Source organism: Myxine glutinosa, chromosome 3 (assembly GCF_964187855.1).
Source record: "Myxine glutinosa chromosome 3, kmMyxGlut1.1, whole genome shotgun sequence".
Lineage (NCBI taxonomy): Eukaryota > Metazoa > Chordata > Myxini > Myxiniformes > Myxinidae > Myxine > Myxine glutinosa.
Window position 1 is genome coordinate 41,465,849 of NC_136263.1, and position 26,069 is coordinate 41,491,917.

General features: G+C 44.0%; 1 protein-coding gene across 4 annotated transcripts in view; it reads left to right on the forward strand.

The window, feature by feature from the left end:
* LOC137423650 (ectonucleoside triphosphate diphosphohydrolase 1) overlaps positions 1–19,162 on the forward strand; it is a 122,338-nt gene extending 103,176 nt beyond the window's left edge. For all 4 annotated transcript variants that reach the window (XM_068111014.2, XM_068111015.2, XM_068111016.2 and 1 more), the window contains 6 exons: positions 5,333–5,492; positions 6,223–6,450; positions 11,256–11,501; positions 14,700–14,813; positions 18,468–18,602; positions 18,747–19,162. In XM_068111014.2, coding sequence (XP_067967115.2) covers positions 5,333–5,492; positions 6,223–6,450; positions 11,256–11,501; positions 14,700–14,813; positions 18,468–18,602; positions 18,747–18,956 — 1,093 coding nt within the window. In that variant the 3' untranslated portion in view covers positions 18,957–19,162. The remainder of the gene's footprint in view (positions 1–5,332; positions 5,493–6,222; positions 6,451–11,255; positions 11,502–14,699; positions 14,814–18,467; positions 18,603–18,746) is intronic.
* Positions 19,163–26,069: the final 6,907 nt, after the last annotated feature.

Below are 26,069 nucleotides of genomic sequence, written 5' to 3' on the forward strand. Positions count from 1 at the left end.
CGCTAGTCTTACTATAATTCACCAAATGTCCGTCCGTCTGTCTGTCTGTCCGTCCGTCTGTCTGTCTGTCCGTCCGTTCCCAGGTACCGCAAAAACGACTGAACCGATCACAACGAAATTTTGGGTGGGTAATCCTGGGACCCCCTGGAGTAAAATAGTGTATATTGTTTTTCCAATTTCAGATTTGGTCTCCAGCATTTTCAGGTTTGGACTCCCGCCTAACGTTATTGTCCCAGGTACCGCAAAAACAGCTGCACCGAACTCAACGATACACCTCCATGCCCGTGGGATCCCCACGGGTGACCCCATTAGTTCATATAATATGTTCCCCTGAAAATCTACTGGCATGGTCTCTTTACCCAGCTACTCTTGCACAAAATGCCACGGATCCTTTTTGAAGACGACCGGATTGCCATCCCGTGTTCAGTACAGTTACACTTGGGCCTTAGCATCGGTTGGACTGGCAGCCAAATGGTGTTTCACGATATCTTTGTTGGATCTCACTTGCAACAGCTGCACAATTTTGTGAGCAAACTTTACAGTGGTTGAAACACTGGACCTTTGGATGCACTTACAGCATCTTTCCCACCACTGTCGTGCCACAAGTCCTCGTCACCAAATGACGATCTCGACTGGCTCGAATTTTTCTCTGCAATTACTCCTGGATTTTCCACGGCACCTTGAGGAACTGTGCAGGTGCATAAATTAAGCAGCATGTTGGCCAAGTTCAGGTATCCTCGGCAGCAGAGCGTTGTGGGCTAGAATTGCCTTCCGTTCGCTGATCAACTATATGGACTAAATTGGCCAACATATTTAACCAATTTAAAATCCTCGACTAATATGGCGCAGAGTATAAAATGTGTATATCTCTGCAAGATTTTATTTGCACCTTCTAGAAGAAGTGCTCTGTTTAGTTTCGGAAAGTTCCTCTGGCATTAATGAATCCCTTGTGAAACACCGAAAATCTTTACCGTCTGCTTAACGTCTTCCAGAGGGATGGTGCACTTTGCCTGCCTGTGTAGAGCCAATCCAACGATTTGTATTCAGTTCAAGAATCATCCCAAACTAGACCTGCTCAATGGTAAGTATGCACTACTAACCCTAACCCTAACCCTAATCCTAACCCTAACCCTAACCCTAACCCTAACCCTAACCCTAACCCTAACCCTAATCCTAACCCTAACCCTAACCCTAACCCTAACCCTAACCCTAACAAACCCTAACCCTAACCCTAACCCTAACCCTAACCCTAACCCTAACAAACCCTAACCCTAATCCTAACCCTAACCCTAACCCTAACCCTAACCCTAACAAACCCTAACCCTAATCCTAACCCTAACCCTAACCCTAACAACCCAGATCACTAACAACTCATCCCAGAGACCTCAAAGTTACCCTCTCGTCTGTAAAATCTACTTTTCAAGGCAAAGTGACAAAGTAATTTGGAAATGGACATTTGATTAGTTTGGTGTTTGATGTTCTACCTTGTATCCAGGACGCTGCAGACACTTCCTTGTTTTTACATCGATCTGAGACTCATAGTGGAGTTTATGCATTAATCATATTGTGCAGGAGAAAGAAATTAGCAGACATCAGCATACTTTAGTGTCAATTACAATTACATTAATAGACAAATGGACAAATAGAAATGCTGTATTGGATTTGAACCAGAGCTCCCCACATCATAGGCCAATGGTTCAGATGAGGATGCTCGACAGATAAACCCAAAGTTTTAACATTTTCTGCGGCTTTGACTTACTTTTTGCCAACCTGTTAGCCTCCGCATAATAGTGAATTAAGAGATAATGAAATATCTTCATTCGGGTCCTGGTGTGTTTTACTTCCAATTTAAATTTCTTTACACAAACTATTTAAACTGATTAAGAAGAAAAGCTTTTGCCTTCACTTTTCTATGTTGCTTCTACAACAAGAAATTTTCATATCAAATCATACGCGACCACTTTAGCGGAGTCTTTTGGAAGATAATTTACTGCAGGTTGTCACTGACATTAATTAATAACAGTTTTATTGCATCTTTTGCATGGATTAAATTTTCTTCTTCTTCTTCTTCTTATCCTCTTCCCTTTATAAGGGGTGAGGTCCAATGGTACCAAGCTCCTGCCCTGCCTTGACCACAATCCTTCTCCACTCCACTCTGTCCTCCACCAACTCTATCCACTTTCCAACTGCCCTCACCTTACTGATATTCGGGCCTCTTCACACAATCCTCCCATCTCTACCATGGTCTACTTCTTTTCCTCCTACCTTGTTTCCTCAATCTATCCACTCTCTTTTCCATTCTCTCTTCCCCCATCCACACCAAATGCCCAGCCCATCTCAGACGGAATTTCATCAATCTCCCCATCAAGCTAATCCGCACACCAATCTCCTCCCTCAATTCATCCATTCTCCTTCACGCCACCCTCTTCAATCCCACAATCCTCCTGACCCAGTTGTTATTGCAAACCTGCAGCCTCTGTTGTTGTCTCTGTCATTGCCACCATCTCCAGACCATAAAGGTAGGCCGGATTGCGCGCAACATCAGAACGTTTTCAATCACCTTGAAATCTTTGTCTGCCATTCCTCCTCCCTCCTCCACGCATTCTCACCCACCTGAATCCTCCTCCGCACCTCTGCCTCTAACCTACCATCCATGGTCAATGTTCCCTTAGATACGCAAACCTATTTCCTTGTCTGATCTCCTTCCCCTCTAACCTGATATTAATTTATTTTCTCTGCTGCCCAATCCACATCACCTCCGTATTCTCCATCTTTATTTTCAGCCCATATTTCTCAAATGCCTTCTTCCACTTCCCCAGTACTTCCTGCATCTCCCACCCATTCTCCACCACAACAAACAGATCATCTGCATACAGTATCATCCACAAAGCACCTTTCATGTTCACTTTTATATTGTCGCGGCTATGGAAATGGGCCCTCAAGCATTCAAAGACACATAGTTGTTCCCAGAATCAGATATCTCATGAATTTGTGTGGAATAGATTTCCTGCCCATTTCCTAGACACTTTAGAGGGGTGAGGGACAAATGTGTTGTGTGGGTTTAGCTAGGCCTTTCCCCTTCATCTAACTCTCTATCTTACAATCCACACTCCATCCATCTACCGTACCGTATTTCCGAGCACCGGCCACACTTTGCTCCTCGCTCTGAAACTCTATTTCCCTACAGTAACATATTCACCCTTTGTCCTTCATTCCCTGTCCTGTAATTCCAGTAACGTCTTCACCCTTTGTTCATCAAACCCCGTACTGTAATTTCCCGTAACTCACCCCGCTTAACGGTTAGGGTGCTGGCTTGGGATCCTAGGATCCTGAGTTTGAATTCCGGTCGATCGTTGAATAAACGCCAGGGGGGTTGACTCATCCTGTCATCCTTCCGAGGTCGGCAAAATGAGTACCAGCTCACTGGTAATCGGGGCACTGCATCAGCGGCACAAACGCGCTTCCAGAAAACTGATGCAACCAGCAGCCACAGGCTGCATACGAAACAACAACAACAACAACATTCACCCCGTGCTATTCAAACCACAGAACCCTTAATCATTTACAACCAATTTAATTCATTTAGCTTCCCTTCTTTCCTTTTCCCTGCCCGTTTCCAACAGCACGACACACATGACAATCGCATTACCGCGAGGAGATGAATGAGATGAAAACATTTCATTCAATCAAAGGTGCTAGGTGGGAAAGATCGTTGGCTGCGCGGGAAATACCATTACAGGAGTAGCCCTGGTGATGACCAGGGCCTTTGGAAAGATTGATTTTGTGGGGGCATCAGCTGGTGAGCACGGCCAATGAGGACGCGCTGAGCTGAGTCAATGGGCGCACCATGATCTCTGCTCCTGGGAACTCAACGTCCAATGAACTTTACTCCCTCGTGTCTCTGCCCGGCCCAAGAGGCTTAAAAGCCGGACTGCCAGAGCATTGGTGGCTGTTCAAACGCGTCAAGGACCAGTGTGAGACCAGACTCACTCACAGTGAGACCAGACCTGCCTGCCCGTGTGAAGAGGGATAAACTAAGTCGAGATAAGCTGCGCTGACCGAGGATGGGCGGCATTCAGCCAAGTTAAGCTGTGCCAAAGCTGGGTCGAGCTGCATTGGCAGACTTCGCTGTGCCAAGTCAGGCACTGAGCCCGGCACGAACAAGGGAAAGCCACGAGGTCCTTGGCGCGGGGGGGGATAGCTCCATTACATCCATACATACCTTTGCCTTCCCTACCTTCCCCCTTTCTTCCCTCCACCTGAGACCAGCATGAGCCCTCCTATTCATGCAGGGTAAAAGATGGGTCGCCACCAAGCCTCGTCCTCCGCTCTATCTCCTTTATTTTTATCGATGTTTCCCCAGAATGTTCTAATGGTGTGCCATGCGTAACCTTATGTTTATCGCCACTCCTTGTGTTTAACCATAGGTAATAATGTATAAGTGGGCTCTCTTAGCGTTAAGGATAATTACTTTTCTTTGGTCACTTTAGTTGTCATCCTTGCTTGTGATTCCTGCCTGTGCCTTGGAAATATGTGCCATATATTGTATTTATTGCTGATTGCCCATTAATTGCATTGATTGCTTGGTTGTGTTTATAAATCAATTTACTTCTTGTTGAATATTTAAAATATTTCAGACCTGTTTGCTTCATCCTTTCCTTCATTGGTCCGACTTAGTGTGTAAGACGAAATAAGAGGGGAAGTTCTGCCCCACTGATTGGCTCGGCAATTAGCCAACGGCCATCCATGGTTTGCTCAGCTGTACATAATAAGTAGAAGGGTGGCCATTGATGGCCTGGTTCCCCAATTAGAACTACCATCCCATTAAGGATCAAGGACCCTACTCGGTTTGTTGATTTTAATTGGCGTCCACGGTTGCTCAGCAACCCGTCGGGACACAGAATTATCCGGGGCTGGCGGCCACAGGTCCGGTGGTCGGGGCGAAGGTCCGAGGAGCTCACTCGTGGTAACCCATGATCCTGGTTCCGTAACAATATATTATTTTGTATGCAGCTTGTGGCTGCTGGTTGCATCATTGCTGAGAGTGCAGCTGTGCCGTTGACGCAGTGCCCCGTGTTTCCAGTAAGCTGGTACTCATTTTGCCAACCTTAGAAGGATGACAGGCTGAGTCAACCCACCTGGTGCAATTTAACGGTACAACAGGAGGTTCTAACTCAAGACCCTAAGATCTTAAGCCACCCATTTTACCCGTTAAGCCCACACCAGGCTTGCCATCAAAATGAGTACCTGGTTCAGAAAAATAGGTATCACGGTATTTGCATCTATCTAGATTACGTACATATGTGAGTACTTTTGTCTCTTGCCTCCACAGCTTGAAGAATGAGTCGATGGCAAACCACATCATCCAGCTTATTCACAAAACCCTTTCGACTACTGTGTTTGACATGCGTGATGTCAGCATTCTCGACGGTGCAGACGAGGGCGCCTTCGGCTGGATCACCGTCAACTACTTAACTGGAAAGCTTGTTGAGGTGAAAGTGGTCAAGGGTTTGCAAATTACAGCAAACAGCAGGCTCTGCATGAAACGACAATGTCTAGATATTTTCATCTTCCTTGTCTCATGGGATATCTTACTTGTATTTATTGCCAGTTTTCCTCAATTCTCAAGTTCCTCTTCTGGTTGTTCTTGGAATCCATCGGTTTGAAACGTCCTCCTGACGTTACATCTCGACAGTGATACCAGTTACTGACATGAGTCTAAGCAGAGTTTGAATTATGCCTCTGTGTCTCCAAAGCATTGTCCATCATTAAATAGGCATCACGATGCAGTCTTACCTATCATCTGCTCTCGAGCATATACCACACATAGGTAATGAATGTAAGTGATGAGGCCTGCCTAATGATGACATTTGAATCTAGGCTCCTCCCTGAACCATGATTGGCTTATGAATCTGCTTTTAGAGCCTCTACTATGGCTGCCACCACTCAGGCAGGGGTCAGGGCATGTCCGGTAGATATAGACACTTCGAACGAACTTGCGGGCTCCGAGCACATCTTGCATGTATGTGTTTCCCCCTTGTGGACAAGCAGTGGGATAACAATGGAGTCACTTTTGGAAGTGATTAATCTCTGGTTTAAAAAAAAAAGATTTTGTTTATGATGTCATTATGAAGATTTAAAAAACATTGTTCAGTAAGCTGAAAACATATTTTGCTCTGTCTGTGAATAGGAATAACAAGTTTGCATGTAATGTTCTTGCAGTTGAACACCTGGACAAACTCGTTTACTCTTCCAGAGGGAATGGACACCTTTGGGGCACTAGACCTTGGTGGCGCATCCACCCAGATCAGCTATGTCCCCTTGGAGCGCTCAACGAATGATACGCTTGTGTTCCGCCTGTACGGGCGCAATTACAATGTTTACACACACAGCTACCTGTGCTTCGGCCAGAACCAGGCCTTGCTCAAACTGCTTGCCAACCTGTCCGAGGTAAGGCTGGATGCCAACCACACATTGATGTGTGCACTCACTTTTGAGATGTCTAGTGTGGGTTAAAATCTAGACCCATATATAAACTGACACTGGTGTATGACAGGCAGCATGACACATCAATACACCTCCCCTCCAGGACAGAGGGAAGTAAGTCGGCAAACCTTTTTGCCTTGTTTACACCATCTCTAACCCTGTAAAGAGCAAGCTGAAAGGCAGCTCGATACACCCACTCAAGGACCGGTGTCTTTCACGACGACAAGGCGAGTTATCGACAGCACCTTGACTAAATTCCAAAATCTTACCCAAGCTGCAGTTAACAAGTGGTCTGGTCTTCCAGTGAACCCCCCTTGACACCAGTTTACACTGCTTGCTACCTTGCTACCTGGAGTGTGGTTGGTGTCTGGGCAGCAGCTCCTACACTCTAAACAAATTGATGTCACCAGCTTGTTCGCATGTCGCATGTGAATGTCGATCTTCAACTACTTCCGGCAACGATTTCAATGATTTGGCAATCCGACGTGATTATGCATTGGAGAACAGAAGAAGCTTCAGGAGGGATCTGTCTCGGCATCATTCTTCCCCCACATATTCACAAAGGCAATACCTTAAGTCAACAATACGGGACAGTGGGGATGCCCATGGGGTCAGATCCCAAGATACTCCAGCAGACAGTGGGAATCCCATGGATTCAGATCCCAAGATACTTCAGCAGACAGTGGGAATCCCATGGATTCAGATCCCAAGATACTCCAGCAGACAGTGGGAATCCCATGGATTCAGATCCGAAGATACTCCAGCAGACAGTGGGAATCCCATGGATTCAGATCCGAAGATACTCCAGCAGACAGTGGGAATCCCATGGATTCAGATCCCAAGATACTCCAGCAGACAGTGGGAATCCCATGATTTCAGATCCGAAGATACTCCAGCAGACAGTGGGAATCCCATGGATTCAGATCCCAAGATACTTCAGCAGACAGTGGGAATCCCATGGATTCAGATCCCAAGATACTCCAGCAGACAGTGGGAATACCATGGATTCAGATCCCAAGATACTCCAGCAGACAGTGGGAATCCCATGGATTCAGATCCGAAGATACTCCAGCAGACAGTGGGAATCCCATGGATTCAGATCCCAAGATACTCCAGCAGACAGTGGGAATCCCATGGATTCAGATCCGAAGATACTCCAGCAGACAGTGGGAATCCCATGGATTCAGATCCCAAGATACTTCAGCAGACAGTGGGAATACCATGGATTCAGATCCCAAGATACTCCAGCTGACAGTGGGGATTCCCATGGGTTCAGATTCGAAGATACTCCAGCAGACAGTGGGGATACCCATGGGTTCAGATCCCAAGATACTCCAGCTGACAGTGGGGATGCCCATGGGTTCAGATTCGCAGATACTCCAGCAGACAGTGGGGATACCCATGGGTTCAGATCCCAAGATACTCCAGCAGACAGTGGGAATACCATGGATTCAGATCCCAAGATACTCCAGCTGACAGTGGGGATGCCCATGGGTTCAGATTCCAAGATACTCCAGCAGACAGTGGGGATACCCATGGGTTCAGATCCCAAGATACTCCAGCAGACAGTGGGGATACCCATGGGTTCAGATCCCAAGACACTCCAGCAGACAGTTGGGATACCCATGGGTTCAGATCCCATGACACTCCAACAGACAGTGGGGATGCCCATGGGTTCAGATCCCAAGATACTCCAGCAAACAGTGGGGATACCCATGGGCTCAGATCCCAAGATACCCCAGCAGACAGTTGGGATACCCATGGGTTCAGATCCCAAGATACTCCAACAGAGAGTGGGGATGCCCATGGGTTCAGATCCCAAGATACTCCTGCAAATAGTGGGGATACCCATGGGTTCAGATCCCAAGGTACTCCAGCAGACAGTTGCGATACCCATGGGTTCAGATCCCAAAATACTCCAGCAGACAGTGGGGATGCCCATGGCTTCAGATCCCAAGATACTCCAGCGAACATTGGGGACACCCATGGGTTCAGATCCCAAGATACTCCAGCAGACAGTGGGGACACCCGTGGGTTCAGATCCCAAGATACTCCAGCAGGCAGTGGGGATGCCCATGGGTTCAGATCCCAAGATACTCCAGCAGACAGTGGGGATACCCATGGGTTCAGATCCCAAGATACTCCAGCAAACAGTGGGGATGCCCATGGGTTGAGATCCCAAGATACTCCAGCAGACAGTGGGGATACCCATGGGTTCAGATCCCATGATACTCCAGCAGACAGTGGGGATACCCATGGGTTCAGATCTCAAGATACTCCAGCAGACAGTGGGGTTACCCATGGGTTCAGATCCCAAAATACTCCAGCAGACAGTGGGGATACCCATGGGTTCAGATCCCAAGATACTCCAGCAGAAAGTGGGAATCCCATGGATTCAGATCCGAAGATACTCCAGCAGACAGTGGGAATCCCATGGATTCAGATCCCAGGATACTCCAGCAGACAGTGGGAATCCCATGGATTCAGATCCGAAGATACTCCAGCAGACAGTGGGAATCCCATGGATTCAGATCCCAAGATACTTCAGCAGACAGTGGGAATACCATGGATTCAGATCCCAAGATACTCCAGCTGACAGTGGGGATTCCCATGGGTTCAGATTCGAAGATACTCCAGCAGACAGTGGGGATACCCATGGGTTCAGATCCCAAGATACTCCAGCTGACAGTGGGGATGCCCATGGGTTCAGATTCGCAGATACTCCAGCAGACAGTGGGGATACCCATGGGTTCAGATCCCAAGATACTCCAGCAGACAGTGGGAATACCATGGATTCAGATCCCAAGATACTCCAGCTGACAGTGGGGATGCCCATGGGTTCAGATTCCAAGATACTCCAGCAGACAGTGGGGATACCCATGGGTTCAGATCCCAAGATACTCCAGCAGACAGTGGGGATACCCATGGGTTCAGATCCCAAGACACTCCAGCAGACAGTTGGGATACCCATGGGTTCAGATCCCATGACACTCCAACAGACAGTGGGGATGCCCATGGGTTCAGATCCCAAGATACTCCAGCAAACAGTGGGGATACCCATGGGCTCAGATCCCAAGATACCCCAGCAGACAGTTGGGATACCCATGGGTTCAGATCCCAAGATACTCCAACAGAGAGTGGGGATGCCCATGGGTTCAGATCCCAAGATACTCCTGCAAATAGTGGGGATACCCATGGGTTCAGATCCCAAGGTACTCCAGCAGACAGTTGCGATACCCATGGGTTCAGATCCCAAAATACTCCAGCAGACAGTGGGGATGCCCATGGCTTCAGATCCCAAGATACTCCAGCGAACATTGGGGACACCCATGGGTTCAGATCCCAAGATACTCCAGCAGACAGTGGGGACACCCGTGGGTTCAGATCCCAAGATACTCCAGCAGGCAGTGGGGATGCCCATGGGTTCAGATCCCAAGATACTCCAGCAGACAGTGGGGATACCCATGGGTTCAGATCCCAAGATACTCCAGCAAACAGTGGGGATGCCCATGGGTTGAGATCCCAAGATACTCCAGCAGACAGTGGGGATACCCATGGGTTCAGATCCCATGATACTCCAGCAGACAGTGGGGATACCCATGGGTTCAGATCTCAAGATACTCCAGCAGACAGTGGGGTTACCCATGGGTTCAGATCCCAAAATACTCCAGCAGACAGTGGGGATACCCATGGGTTCAGATCCCAAGATACTCCAGCAGAAAGTGGGGATGCCCATTGGTTTAGATCCCAAGATACTCCAGCAGACAGTGGGGATACCCATGGGTTCAGATCCCAAAATACTCCAGCACACAGTGGGGATACCCATTGGTTTAGATCCCAAAATACTCCAGCAGACAGTGGGGTTACCCATGGGTTCAGCTCCCAAGATACTCCAGCAGACAGTGGGAATCCCATGGATTCAGATCCCAAGATACTTCAGCAGACAGTGGGAATACCATGGATTCAGATTCGAAGATACTCCAGCAGACAGTGGGGATACCCATGGGTTCAGATCCCAAGATACTCCAGCAGACAGTGGGAATACCATGGATTCAGATCCCAAGATACTCCAGCTGACAGTGGGGATGCCCATTGGTTTAGATCCCAAGATACTCCAGCAGACAGTGGGGATACCCATGGGTTCAGATCCCAAGATACTCCAGCAGACAGTGGGGATACCCATGGGTTCAGATCCGGCCCCTTTCTTTGCAAATTTGTTCCTGCAGATGTATGAGTCTGATTGGGTCCAGAACATGTGCAAGAATAACGTAACAACTGCACGAAGATGTGGAAATATCTTCAGGTTCATTGATGATTTGTTGGCAATTAACGATGGATTTATATTTGAGCAGCTTCATGATGATATTATATATCCAAAAGAACTTGAATTAAAAAAGGAAAACCAAACTTCCACTTTAGTTTCCTTTTTAGAATTACAAGTTGATATCCATAATAATAAATTTCACACCTATTTGAATTACATGTTTCACGTTAGTGACGGCAGATTAAAAGTGCTCGCCGGAAGTGAGTCACGGTGAACACACACAGCACGTAAAAGGCCTTGTTCGCATTCATACATCATTCCAAAAGTCCCGAGTTATATCTTGACTTAACTCTTCTTTTACCATCCAGTTATTGCGACACATTAATGTTGCAATTGTCGACCCATCCTCCTCTGCCCCATATTTTGTCAAAATTAAGGATCCACCCACTGAGTTTAAGAACAGTTTTTTGATAACCATGCTATCGTTATTGTCTGTGGCCTGAAGGAGATTACAGGAGACGGCCTGGATGTCCCATGCTTTCAAAAGGGCTACGCGTTCAACCTGATGGGGTCAAAACTTTTTGGCAGCCCCTGTACTCACCAGCATAACACAGATACCAAAGAGCACAACAGGACAATCTCTCTGGTGGGTTTGGGAGATCCCGGTGCATGTTCCAGCAGCATCGCCAACCTGTTCAACACCTTGGATTTTCACCAAGAAAGCCAACCTCCCTTCACCTGCAATTTTATGGTAAGGCCTGGTGGACAAACATCTGTGAAAACCTCTTTTCTTATGAACTCATTTTATTTATTTATTTTGTATAGAAAATCTATAGGCTTGTGGAAGTACAACGTGATGAAGGGCAGCGTGGCCTGGTGGTGGGGAAACAACCAAACACAGAAACAGGAGGATGAACAAACAAGAATAGCGAGAGAGAAAGATAGTAACTTGCAGATAATCAGGGGGTGGATTGTTGAATGTTAATATGGGTAGAAATGATCATGGGTAGGAATGGAGGATGACATGAGATGATGGATACTGCTGTCTTGAAGTGCGAGAGAGGAGATTGGGATCGCACTGGTTTGGGGAGGCAATTCCACAGGTGGAAAGAAAGGGGAACGGAAGAGTGGAGGCACAAATTAAGCCTGGATTTTAGGAGGTTAAACAAGGTCGGGGGTTATTGGAAAAGCATGTGCTTCCTGGAAGGGCAAAGGTTTTCAAAGCATGGCATGACGAGAAGAGAGACAGTAGGAAACACCTGCCACCAACCTATCTGCAGCAAGAAAGCACGAGACACTGTGCCTCTGCTTCTATGTGGAAACCTCAATGATGATTAAAGCCTTAGATACCAAAACATTCAATCAACATCAGGATGTCACACATAGAGGGGACAGCAGAACTCCATTGAGTTATGGACATACGTCTCCTTTAGGTTATTGAAGTTCAGATTTATCTAAGAAGCACTTGGTACAGTGGAGGATACCGGCTGGCTTTGGAGACGAGCTTTCTTAGATGGTCTGCCAAGAAGAGGTCTTGGCTCATCAAGAGGACAAGATGTGTGTGAGAGACTGAACTTTTTCCATTGGCTGAGCAACTAAGAAGGTGGGTTCACTAGATGATTCTTCCCTTGTTAAAAAGTGATATTGAATGACATATTCCATCTCTCGGACAGCATCTTATCCATCCCTTTTATTTCCACAGCATCTGAGGCTCATGGACGAACAAATCACACATGCATACATGAGACAACAATGCACTTTATTTCAGACAGCCACAGCCGCTGAGCCTGGAAGAAGTGCCATCACTTCCTGTAGCACTTTGGGTACCAGCAATGTCATCTTTACGACGTCGCCTTTCTCTCTGCACCCAGTGGACCAATTTAGGAGAAATTTCTTCCTCCCCATTGATAACAATCCGTGGTGTTTGTCCGTGCTACATCCTTTAAATGCTGAGCGTCAAACTTGGTACAGGTATAATAAAAAAAAACCACCTTTAGAGGCCATTTTTCCCCGCAAGCGGGGGTTGGTCCTTTTTCGGGAACCGTGGTTGTTGTTATTTTTTGGTCCCTTTTTTGAAGCAATGTTTTACGGCCGGATGCCCTTCCTGACGCCAACCCTTTTTGCCGCCTTTAACGACAAGCAGGGAATTACCAGTGAACTGGTCACTCAATTAGCCGACCTCGGAAGGATGACAGGCTGAGTCAACCCCCCTGGCGTTAATTCAGCGATCGACCGGAATTCGAACCCAGGATCCTAGGATCCTAAGCCGGCACCCAAGCCGCTAGCCCAACACCAGGGTTACTTGGTACAGGTATGGTACAGGTATGGTACAGGTATGGTACAGGTATGTACTGTACAACTTGGTACAGGTATGTACTGTGCAATTTTTTTGACGTCTTTCGTACGACTCGGCCAGAGCCGGAATCGAGCGGCTGACCGCCCAGACTCAGAACGGACCATTTATCTATGATGCCACCAAGTCTGGTCAGATCTGCTGAGTTGGGTGCAGCTGCTCTGTCATCGTGATGGTGTAACATGCAATGGAATAATCTGCAAACTAGAAAAGAGGCTTTTCTTGGGCTTCAGAACAGTCAGAGGTGTATCAGTGTATGACAAGCTAAACCGGGCCTATTATGCCACCTTGTAAAAACTGCAGCCTCCACTAGGAGAGATAATTAAAAGATACGGTTGAGCACGACATGCTGTTTGCATGCATGGAGGAAGCTAAATAGCCAGGAATGAAGGTGGCCTTGGATGTTGCAGGAAGAAAGGTTGGAGCTAGAGTGGAGTGCCAGGTCATGTTCAGAGACACATTAAATCCAGGCAAGTCTCACTTATGGCCTCCATCCATTGGATAAAAGAGCAATATTTCCAATCTACTGGGATGGAATCCAGACTGATGATAGATCAGGCCAGATGGGAAGAGAAAAGACTTGATATTGACTGCAATGAGGGATTCCATGATTGCATTCATTTCTTCCCACCACTGGAGGCAGCTTACTAAAATAAAAGCAGTATCCAGGAGGTAATATATATGGAGCGAGGGCATTGGTAACGTGGGGACTGAGAAGGATGAGTTGGATACATGAACTTTGGAGGCAAACATCGAGTTTAAAAACATTCAGCTTTGTCTCAAGTAGAGTCCGCTGCGAAGCGTTTTAAAGTGAGAAGGTTTAAGAGGCGCCAGACATCTTAACAGACACAACTTAACAAGGGAACCACCACAACATTGATAAAGGGGACAGGTTGGAGAGTATAGCCTGAAGATTGGCCTGGTGTTCGTTTAGGACTTTGACTTATTGTGTCACAAATTGCACCAGGAAGTTACTCTTTGAATTTGCAATTTTTGTGTAGAAATTAATAACGGTGGGAATGCTTGTTGTTGTCGTTTTTTATAACATTTCTTTTGCACTATTTCTGCCTCTGAATTTCCAACGTTAGGCCAATGGACAAAATTATGTTTGGGCGATGGTGGTGCTGACATTTGCCCGACATTAACCCAACAGCAGTTTGTTTGTCTCAGTTGGAGTCTTGTAGGTCATAGTTGCGTAGTGACGTAATTGCACTTCAAGTTAGAGTGATATTTGTCTGAAAAAAATGTGAACTTTTTTTTTTTTTTAGATAAAATCCAATTCCTCCCTGCTCCCTGCCTCCCATTCCATTTTATGTTCATTCTGACATTCAACCTCAAGTGTAGATGCAGACAAAACCTCAGGAAATCAGTGCTTTGACTTTGCATCAGAAAAAATAACCCCTGGGGTTAAAGGATCCTGATTGGGGTGAAACAGCTGACGCTGCAATTCTCCCAACAGGATGAATGCTGTCTAAAAAAGGGGATGCTAAGCTGTCTGTTCAGCATGCATTGGAAAATCTTATTTTAAAGATCAATGGTCAATTTATGAAGCCATTGTAATACCTTCTAAAACACTATCTTACACCATATTTGCAGGCATTTTCAGCGTTTTACTACACCATGAGTTTCTTCAACTTGTCAGAAGGATCTTCGTCACCAGAGCAACTGAACGAAACTGTCTGGACCTTCTGCGCTCTGCCATGGCATGAGGTACTACTCCACATGGATCGATGTTACAACAAAGTGTACTATATGGGCAGTATCACTAACATTTACCTTATCGTTATTTTAATTTTACTGGTTAATCTAAAGTGGCATCACGACCAGTTCCTGAGAGAAAATGGCCGTCAGGGTAAAGAGGTAACTTGAGGGTTATGGTGAGGGTGAGTGTTGAGATCAATATTGAATTAGAGCAGTGGTTCTCAAATCTTTTGTCAAGGCAACCCCTGAGTGTGGCTGACTTCGATTAAAAACACATTTTTATAATACAGTATACCTACCTGAACCTAATATATTGTTATGGCACCTGGGTTCAGGGGTTACCACGAAGGGGTTCCTCAGACCTGCTACGTGACCTCCGGACCTGAGGCTACAAGGTCACGGATAACTCTGCGGCCCGATAGGTTGTTGAGCAACTGCAGACGCCAGTTTGGATTATCAGGTCTATCAGGGTCCTCTCGCCTTATTGTCGTGTTACCTGTTGGAGACCTGATCACCTCAGCTAAGGACCGCGCCTTCAGCGTTCACCCGTCTTTCACATCTTCTATTACCGCTATGGCCGAGCGAACCGTAAGTGAACGGTGCCTAACCACTACCAAAGCGAAACAGTGGGGCAGAACTCTCGGCTATCCACTATGTACACACCGTGTCAGATCAATGAAAGAAAGGATGTGACAGAAGCAGATGGAAAATGCACAGCTACTATTTATTTACAAAGCAATGATGAAAAGCACATTATTCACGGGTCTTTATTCACCAAAGCAAAATCAAAAGGGCATGTATTTAAAGCAAAAACAAACAAAGTAAAAAGTTTAAAAGGGCAGACTTATACAAAAGGTACAAAAGAACAAAAAGGTACAAAAGAACAAAAAGGTACAAAAGAGCAAAGAGCAGAATAGCAGCAGCTACTAGTATCCTTATAATAAACCTTAACACAAACATCGAGACAAGGTACCTGCAATCATTGTGCAAGAAAAATAAAAGACAGAATTGAAGAAAGAGGTAGTTTGGATTATGGGAACGACTCCTTGGTCGACCTTATCCAGCCAGGCAGGGCTAGCTTGGGCCCAAATATTATGGGGGGTGAGGGAGCAAGGATGGGGAGGTGGGCGATGCATCATTTACTAAGTGACAGGTATATGAGGTGTGATGATGAAGTTATAATGAGGGTGACCGTGTGGCATGCCAGGGCCTCCATGGTGTCACTGTGCCCTCGCCTTGTGCTCCCGTCACCTCAATCCGGACCCAACATAGCTTGTATTGACAGGCAACATACGACAGGTGTTCTCACGGCGGCAGCTCTTACTGAGGCATTCCTGACGTGAACACCACGCCATGAACCAAGCCGTGTCCTAGGCTTTATAACTGCCATGCAGGGCGTGGCTTCCCCACAGCTGGTGGGAAATTCCAGTGTCCCTGCGGGAGCTTTCACTGTAGCCTTCTTCCCTTGCCCTCACGCACCCAGCAGCAAGGGAAGCTCCCGCCCCTCTTCTCCTCTCGAGCGCGGATGCTCCTCTGTACAGTACTTATAATCAAGTGACTCAGCGCCCTTGACAGTAAGTAACGTACTTAAAAAGGCTCCCAGGTTTCCTGCACCCCCCCCCCCCCCCCGGCCTGCCTGAAATACAGTGCCGAGAGAAAGTCTACACCCCCTTTCAGGTTTTTCACCTTTTGTTGCCTTGTAACCTGGAATTAAATTGCTTTAAATCAGACTTTTTCCACCTTTATTTACACATCGTAACCCACAACGTACAAGTGAAAAACAAATTATACACATTTCAGAAAATTAATTAAAAATACAAACCTAGAATATCTTGGTTGGATAAGTGTAATACTTGTAATACCCCTGAGTTAATACTTGGTGGAAGCACCTTTGACAGCAATTACAGCTGGGTGTCTGTTGGGATAGGTCTCTACCAACTTTGCACACCTTCATTCAGCAATATTTGCCCATTATTCTGTACAAAACTGTTCAAGCTCAGTCAAGTTGTGTAGGGAGTGTTGATGGACAGCAATCTTCAAGTCATGCCACAGATATCGATTGGATTTATGTCTGGGCTCTGACTGGGCCACTCAAGGACATTTCTATTTTTGTTCCTTAGCCACTCCAGTGTAGCTTTGGCTGTGTGCTTCGGGTCATTATCATGCTGATAGGTGAACTTCCGTTCCAATTTCAGCTTTCTTGCAGAGGGCAGCAGGTTTTCCTCTGGGATGTTTCTATATTTTGCTCTGTACATTTTCCCTTTTATCCTGACAAGTGCCCCAGTCCCTGTTGATGAGAAACATCCCCATAACATGATGCTGCCACCACAATGCTTCATAGTAGGGATGGTGTTCTTTGGGTGATTTGCTGTGTTTGGTTAGCACCAAACTTAACATTTTGCATTTAGGCCAAAAGTTCCATCTTGGTTTTGTCAGACCATGAAACTTTTTGCCACATTAATGATTGTCATGGCTGTGCTCCAAGGGATATTCAAGGCCTCTGAAATATTTTTATACCCATCTCCTGATCTGTACTTTTCCACAACTTTATCCCAGAGATCTTTTGAAAGCTCCTTGGTGCTCATGGTTGAGGCTGTGCCGTGAAATGCACTACCCAGAAGAGGAAACCTACCGGAAAAGCTGATTTTATTCTGAAATAATCAGAATCACTACAATTTAACACAGGTGGAGGCCAATTAACTTGGTTTGAAGGTGATTGGTGACACCTGAGCTAATTTATAATTGCTATTATAAAGGGGTGGACACTTATCCAACCAAGTTATTCTAGTTTTGTATATTTAATTCATTTTCTGAAAATTGTAGAATTTGTTTTTCACTTGAAAGTTGTGGGTCAGGATGTGTAAATAAAGGTGGGAAAAGTCTGATTTAATGCATTTTAATTCCAGGCTTTAAGGCAAAAAAAGGTGAAAAATTTAAAGGGGGTGTAGACTTTCTTTCGGCACTGTATATATATTTAGGTACAAAAGAACAAAAAGGTATATGTATATATATATATATATGTATATATATACATATACCATATACCGGCACTGTATATATTATATATATATATATATATATATATATGTGTGTGTGTGTGTGTGTGTGTGTGTGTGTGTGTGTGTGTGTGTGTGTGTGTGTGTGTGTGTGTATGTATATATATATATGACTCCATGGTAAGATCTCCAACCTTTAATTGAACAAACAATGACTCAACGTTTCGATTAACAACATGTGAAGCCACACGCCTCCGTTAATCTTCCTCAAGAGTGATAAAATCATCTCAACATCCCCTTATATGCAAAGTGGGTGGGGTATATGCAAAGTGGGGTGGGCAAAGCTGGACAGCCAATGAAACCGTATCACACCGCTCTCGTGAACGAAGACGTTACTGACCAAATTCAAAAGTCAACCGCATCACGGCTTCACATGTTGTTAATCGAAACGTTGAGTCATTGTTTGTTCAATTAAAGATTGGAGATCTTACCATGGAGTCATTTGGATTTACTCCCAACTGCAAATCTTTGCTTATATATATATATATATATTGTGGTTTTCACTGCCCTTGAATGGCTATTTGCTCAAAACTGATGCAATGCGGTCTGATTGTTGAAGTGTTGATGATGTTTCCTGATTGGCCACTAACTAAGCTACTAACTTCAGGTGAAGGCACGCTGGAGCGTCCCTGAGAAGTACTTGTCTAACTATTGCTTCGCTGGCTTCTATGTATTGCATCTCCTGACACTTGGCTATCGGTTCAACAAGAGTACCTGGTCCAACATAAAGTTTGTAAATAAGGTAAATAGCACAATTTTTGAATCCTTCCCCCAATACCTCATGACTTCTGCATTAACTGTAAGATGACCTGGGATATATAACAGGTCCATGACCTCATCCTGTCAGTCCTCTTGCTTGTAACCATGTCTTCCATTTGTGTACCAGCTCGAGGGAACGCTTGGCAAAGGACGAGCTGGTTGGACATTAGGTTACATGCTCAATCTCACCAATCTGTTACCGGAGGAAGCTCCAGTGAACCCCATTCATTTGGTTCCCTTTGCTGTTGTGATATCGCTTCTGGTGTTGGGGCTCTTTGTCCTCATTGTCTTGCTATTGTTCAAGTCTGAGATCTGCTTTCCTTCAAGAAACGTCTGAGGAATTTCCATCTAGGTTTGTGCACCAAATGCAGTCTGTAAATGGAATTTTCCTTAAAGAAGAACCTTTATGGGAGTCGATAATTGAATATGCCGTTACAGCCTTTTACACTGTTACGACAACTTGCTCTTCCACGAGCCTTGACTTTTTATACAAATAAATGACTACCACATTGTTTTTGTAAATTAAATGCATCTCTGGACAGACTGAGTTTGCTGTGCCTAGTTTACCACTGACCCGACTGGCTATCAGGGCCAAAAAGATGAATATCGCCCATGTTGGCACACGTTTGTGTGCGTTCCAGAACCTTGTGTTCTTCTGGCCGGGGATGTCTCCTCAGACGTACATAAAGTTAGAAATAGACCGTCTCAAGGATGGAATGTAACACATTTTAAAAATGGAATCGACCAATAAGTTGACTGTTTTATCCCTTCATCATTGCAAGTGATCAGAGCAAGAAACCAAAACCTTGTGCTTTAAAGTCTTAGTGACACTACAGGAGGCAATCTTTGACAAACTTTTTCCCAACTTTGGGATTCTTTTTTTTTACTGAGATCGGGGCTAATGGTCAAGCCGATTGACAAAGGTGTGACGTTGACTGATGGATCAGACACAGTTCGCATACAAGGAAGCCAACCTGGCAATTTAAATGCATTGACTTTGAACCATCATTCACTTCCCTGTTTGTTAATGGACCATGTATATGTTGGAACCCATCTGTGGATCGGTCCCATCGGCCGATGGGTCTGACCCGTTTGCGGATCCGCAGATGGGCACTGTTGGAACCCATCTGTGGATCGGTCCCATCGGCCGATGGGTCTGACCCGTTTGCAGATCCGCAGATGGGCACTGTTGGAACCCATCTGTGGATCGGTCCCATCGGCCGATGGGTCTGACCCGTTTGCGGATCCGCAGATGGGCACTGTTGGAACCCATCTGTGGATCGGTCCCATCGGCCGATGGGACCGATCCACAGATGGGTTCCAACATATACATGTTTGTTTGTTTTAACAAAAAATGGCAACGTTTTTGCCTCCTTTCTCTATTGTCTAGATCTGGGGTTCTTTACCTGGGGTATCCATACCCCTTGGGGGTATCTCCCAATGGTGAAGAATCACTTTAAAATTTCTACTATCCGGATTCGGATATTCACCAAAATCTAATAATTTCGTCATTGTCACATACACTACCTTTCTGCCAAATTTCATCCGAATCCGTCCACAACATTTTGAGATACGGACAGACAAACAAACAGGACACAGACAAACAAAAACAAACAGTTCACAAACGGACAGACAAACAAACAGACAGGGATGAAAACATAACCTCCATCCACCTTTGGTGGTGGAGGTAATTATTCCTAAGGACCATATAATGTGCTTTCGGAGACGCCATTACTGTTCAACAAATGATTTAGATTTGTGATAAACAGACTTGTGACAAAAAAAAGGTGTTGACGTGTACATGTGCGAGCTACTGTTACTAAAGCCGTCGTTTTTACCTCCGCCGCCGAAGGTGGACGGAGGTGATGCTTTCACCACTGTCTGTTTGTCTGTCTGTCTGTGGGCAAGATATCTCAAAAAGTTGTGGACGGATTCGGACTAAACTTGGTGGATGAGTTGGTTAGGTGACAAGAACAAGCCGATTCCATTTTGGTTTAGGTCCGAAAACAAAGATCCGGCCTAACAACGGATACAAAACATAAACTGTTCAGTCTGGTGGCGGTGTTTTTTTAAAATTATATTTCATCAATGAATTATAACCTCTTATAATGCTCTATTGGAGTTTTTTCTACTTTTGCAAATATATATTTTTCTCCTGTTCAAATGTGACCTTCTTTCACAACATACAGATTTTGGAAAATGTTTTTAAATCTTTGCAAAAATGAATTTGTTTTTGTTTAACTTGTATTTCAGGGGGTTATCAATAAATTAAATGTTAACTTAATATATAGGAGTAAAAAAACAAAAGATTGAGCAGTTTAGAAAGGTTTAAATTATTCTAAAAGAACAATGTGGAAAATTCTGTTAAATTGTTGTTAAAATAATATTTGCATTGATTAGGCAATTGAATGAATGATGTCAATTTGTATTTCATTGTTGGACGTTACAGACCAAGCTTATTGCCATCTTTACATGATGTAAACAACTATTCCAAATAAGTGTTTTATTATGTATGTTGGCGTGTTTAAATACAAGTCACTTTGTTCATTGTTGAAGTGCCAGTATTTGTAATAAAACCTATTTGGAATTCAGTTGCTTTGTTTTGGATTGTAGTTGTTTTTGCAGGGGAGCGTAGGGGTGGGATGTATGGCTATAGGTTACCTCGGGCTTTGGATTGCACTTTCACACCCCAGGGCTGCACACCTGTATGTCTTCTTATTAGCCTGCCCGCTGAACAGCAGGAGATGGGGTTTTGTAATTTTTTTTTTGTGTGTGTGTGTGTGTGTGTGTGTGTGTGTGTGTGTGTTTGTGTGTGTGTTTGTGTGTGTGTGTTTGTGTGTCCGTGCCGTAACTTTTTTACCATTTGAGTTTTGTTATCAAATTTTCACCAAACCCTTATGATAATACGGAGAAGGTAAATGAATAAATTTGGCAAAGGTCAAATGGATAAAGGTTCGCATCATATAAAATAATTAATTTTCATCCGATTGACCTGAAATTTTAAGAATTTGCATATTGGGTTACTGAATTGGTTCACCAATCAAGAGCTAGAAGCTGATTGTTTTGGGTTTTTTTTAGATCAAAAGGTCAAAGGTAAAGGATGCGTAAAATCACCAATATTCATCTGATTGACCTGAAATTTAATGAATTTGCATATTGAGTCACTGAATTGGTTCACCAATCAAAAAGCCAGAAGCCAATTGTTTTTTTAGATCAAAAGGTCAAGGTTGTGTAAAATCACTAATTTTCACCCGATTGACCTGAAATTTTAAGAATTTGCATATCCGCTCACTGAATTGGTTCACTAATCAAAAGGTAGGAGACGATTGTTTTTTTTTTTGTCAAAAGGTGCCAAGGTTGCATAAAATCGTCAATTTTCATCCAACTCACCTGAAATTTAAAGAATTTGCATATCAGGTCACTGAATTGGTTCACTAATCAAAAGGTAGGAGACGATTGTTTTTTTTTTTGTCAAAAGGTGTCAAGGTTGCATTAAATTGTCAATTTTCATCCAATTCACCTGAAATTTAAAGAATTTGCATATCGGGTCACTGAATTGGTTCACTTATCAAAAGGTAGGAGACGATTGTTTTTTTTTTTGTCAAAAGGTGTCAAGGTTGCATAAAATCGTAAATTTTCATCCAATTAACCTGAAATGTTAAGAATTTTCATATTGAGTCACTGAATTGGTTCACCAATCAAAAGCTAGAAGCTGTTTACTTTTTTTTAGATCTAAAGCTCAAGGCTGCATAAAATAAAATAAAATAATTATTATTTTTAACTGTTTTCATTATTTTGAGCATACATAAGAAGAAGACGTCTGAATACAAACGCTGAAATTTAGTTCGGTAAATTATCTCCGTATAGAGCCATGTTGGACAAATGATTCACTGCACAACATGGAGCCATTTTTCTGAGGTGTTGTCATCTGTAGGCCAGTCTGTTCTCTTCTCTTCTGGACTGCGCTGCCTCTTAATAGCATGCCAATTCCCATCCCAGTTGTCAGAGAATTCAGAGTTAACCACAATGTATGGAATGGAATCACATGTAAAGCAGTCCAGGTTGTGCAGGCATATTAATAATTAATATTTAGAGGCCTATCTATGCTGTTTGGGATGTGTCATGACGAGTTGAGAAACGGTTCTACTAGGTGTGGGCAATACTATAAAAACCCATATCACAATAATGGGCCTGGTTATCATGACTGTCACGATATCACGACAATATAATGTAATTACCGCCTTTAGAACCATGAAGCACACAATAACAATCCATATAAGAACAAACTGAATAGCCATTGAGTTATGTGTGTTCATAATCTTTATTTCATAATTCTGTTGCAATTTGTTTAAAGTCAAACCTCATTTTGTATGGACGAAATCGCTTTGCTCCGTTTGCCGAGCAACTGGACGAGCAGCTTGCGGAACGTCAGGCTTGGTAAGCGAGAGAAAGCTGCTTGCTAATTGGTACATTTATGAAGAAAGTCATACATGACTATCTTCACACATTTAAAATAACGTCTTTGATGTGGAACTTTGCAAATAATAAATGCCAAACAATCCCATGTTGTGACATTGTGACAATAATGGGATAAATAAATGAAACACACGACACCATCTTGCCTGCTCCATTCGATCCAACAAGAACGGCGAGAGGAGATAAGAACGAGATAACCTGCTTATCCTTGTCCTTATTGCTAAAACTACGCACACCGAGGATGCTCATCTTCTCGACCTTTGACATCATATTGCCTTGAGTAATTAACTTCGCGCACAGACAAATAACTCAAGCGGATCACTAATTTTGACACAGGAAGCAGTTTTGGCACTTTGAGTAATTGGTTGTTTGTTTTGATGTTTTTTGCCTAACAATATACCCTTCGAATTACATCTTGGAGAATATACATTCCATATTATATCACCTGCTTTATTTTATAGCGCTGCATTTAATACCAGTATATCTTTTGAGAGAAACCAAACACACTAAGCGGTAAACGCAGCCAATATACGGGTTCGAGGTGTGACTTACCTGCTGCGCATGCGTCAAATATCGACAAAGCTCAGAAGACCCAACAAAGCCAAAACCTCTTCGTGAGAAAAATTGTTAGAAAAGTTGGCCATCAAAATATGGTGACTCGTTCACTAGAAACTGCCAATGCCACTAGCCAACCAAAATGGAACTATTGTTAAGGCCAACAAAACCAAATACTGAAGGTCCATGTAAATCAAGCCAAACTGGACAAGAGTCAAAAATAGTCCACTTTGTTCCAGACCGATAAAAGGACAATAACATTGAAAGTAGTGAAAGGACGAAGGTCACTTGGTGGAACACAAATCACAAAGATATTTTCTCCTGAATAAAACAATCCCAAAGCAATGGAAAAAACATTCTGTCAAGTGGTGACAATCAGAAGAATCTTGTCCAATTGCTCTTTGCAATATGGTGCAAGTCCGGAAATGAGCTGATTACATCACCGTCTTCCGTGGATTTGAAAGCGAGTGTCATGCCATCCGTCACAATGTCAGCAGAACCAGTGGAGGCAGTATAAATCAATCTCAGAACTGTTCTTCAGGCAGGGGGAGGAAAACATGATTGCCCCTTTACAGTGCATATGCTGATCATGTCAGTGGCCATGTCATCATTAACAGTCCTGACACTGATGTCTTTGTGCTGTCCTTGGCATTCCTCCATGACATTTATACCAAATCTTACTTCCATATGGACAGAGGAAACAACACGCACACAGTTGATGTTTGTCTCATCTTCAACCAATTCCAGAAAATGGTCCTTATCTCTAGAAAAGTGTACTCTTCTACCTTTGAAAAGTTAGGGACGTCATTTGCCATTTTTCCATCCCTGTATGATGACATCGAGACGTACATCTGTGAATTGTCACCAGCAGAGTAGATGCCGAAACGTTAACTAATCCAGATGTAAAATGTTCAAGACTAGAGGTTGTTCAGAGAAGCCCTTGCCTTCAAACAAAGTTTCTCTGTGCAAGCACTTACATTGTGCTAACTACCAAGCTACCATACACAAGTGAAGCGTTGAAAACAACCCCAAACTCGCATCTCTAACTCGAAGACAACTTGCTTGTTATATCCTGGAGGATCCTCCCACCAGCACCGGCCAGTGTTGTGGAACTTGCACATACATTGCAAAAAGCAAACAGTGTGATCAAGGAAGGAGCTCTTGTCTTCTCAACAAGTTGCCTTGCACTGACATCTGTACTTATGTGTGAAAATGTTGCAGTAATGCCAGTCATTCAGGAATGATGAAGAAAATGAAATCCTCCATTCAGATGATTAGTTCTAATTAGAGTACCTTTCATTTCAAGTGTGTTCCCTCTGGGATTTGATTTAGATTCTCACAAGATTTTATTTGCAAACAATAATAGCAACGGGAAACGTATTGGTTTTAGAGGAAATTTGACGATTCATGAAGCAGTTATACCCAGCTAACACAACAACGTTGGGCCGACGTTGGAAAATAGACGTGGCGTTCACAACCAATAAACAACGTTGGGCCAACGTTGGAAAATAGACGTTGCATTTGCAACCGATAAACAACGTCACCCTGACGTCAATAATGCGCTTGCGACCAATTGACCAAATGTCAACGTTGGTCCAACGTTGTTGTGTTAGCTGGGTATGTACTTGTACTGGTTTGCAGGAAACACAGGCCTACAATTATGGATGTCAAGAAGTACTGTTTTTGCATACAGTGTCGAGACTCATGGACAAGAGAGATCACAGAACGGATGAGGATACAACAGAATGAAAAAAACCCAGTACAAACAAAGCCTGTGGGGTGTGAGAGGGGGAGTAGTTGGTACTTTCTAAGTGCACTAGAAAGCTAAAATTTTGCATGCTGATGTAACTCAAAGCCAAGATTCCAGTTTTTAAAAAAAATCACATAAATGTCCGTAAACTATAGTATCGGTAAAGAAATGTGGACCGGTGCAGCTTCACTCCTGCTCATGGAGGGTCACTTGACTGAAGACAATGGCATGTACCATCTTGCATGGTCACGATCGCTCCACAAGGGAGCTGGTGTTTCTCAGTTTTATGGGGATATGATTGGAGAAGTGTGTGTGGGTTTTTATAATTTATGGATGATGTGCAGCAAGCAGTAGGAAGTCATAAACATTTATTGTTTACCGAAGGTGTAAAATAGCAAGTGTCACAGTACATATTTTAAGTGTTGCATTTTTACATATATAGTCAGCCAACTGTATTAGACACCTGGTATTCAGAACAAGCATTCAGAACATGTTTTAGTCAATGTAGAATTTCCCTGTATTCACGATCCTCGTTGCTGAATATTAATCCAGATATAAAGAAGAAGCGCTTTGTCCCGGAAAGTTGAAAGAAGTCCGTATGTTCGAAAATCCTCGAAATATAAGTGAGATTGCCAAAATTGATTACCGTGTTTTCCAGTGTATTAACCG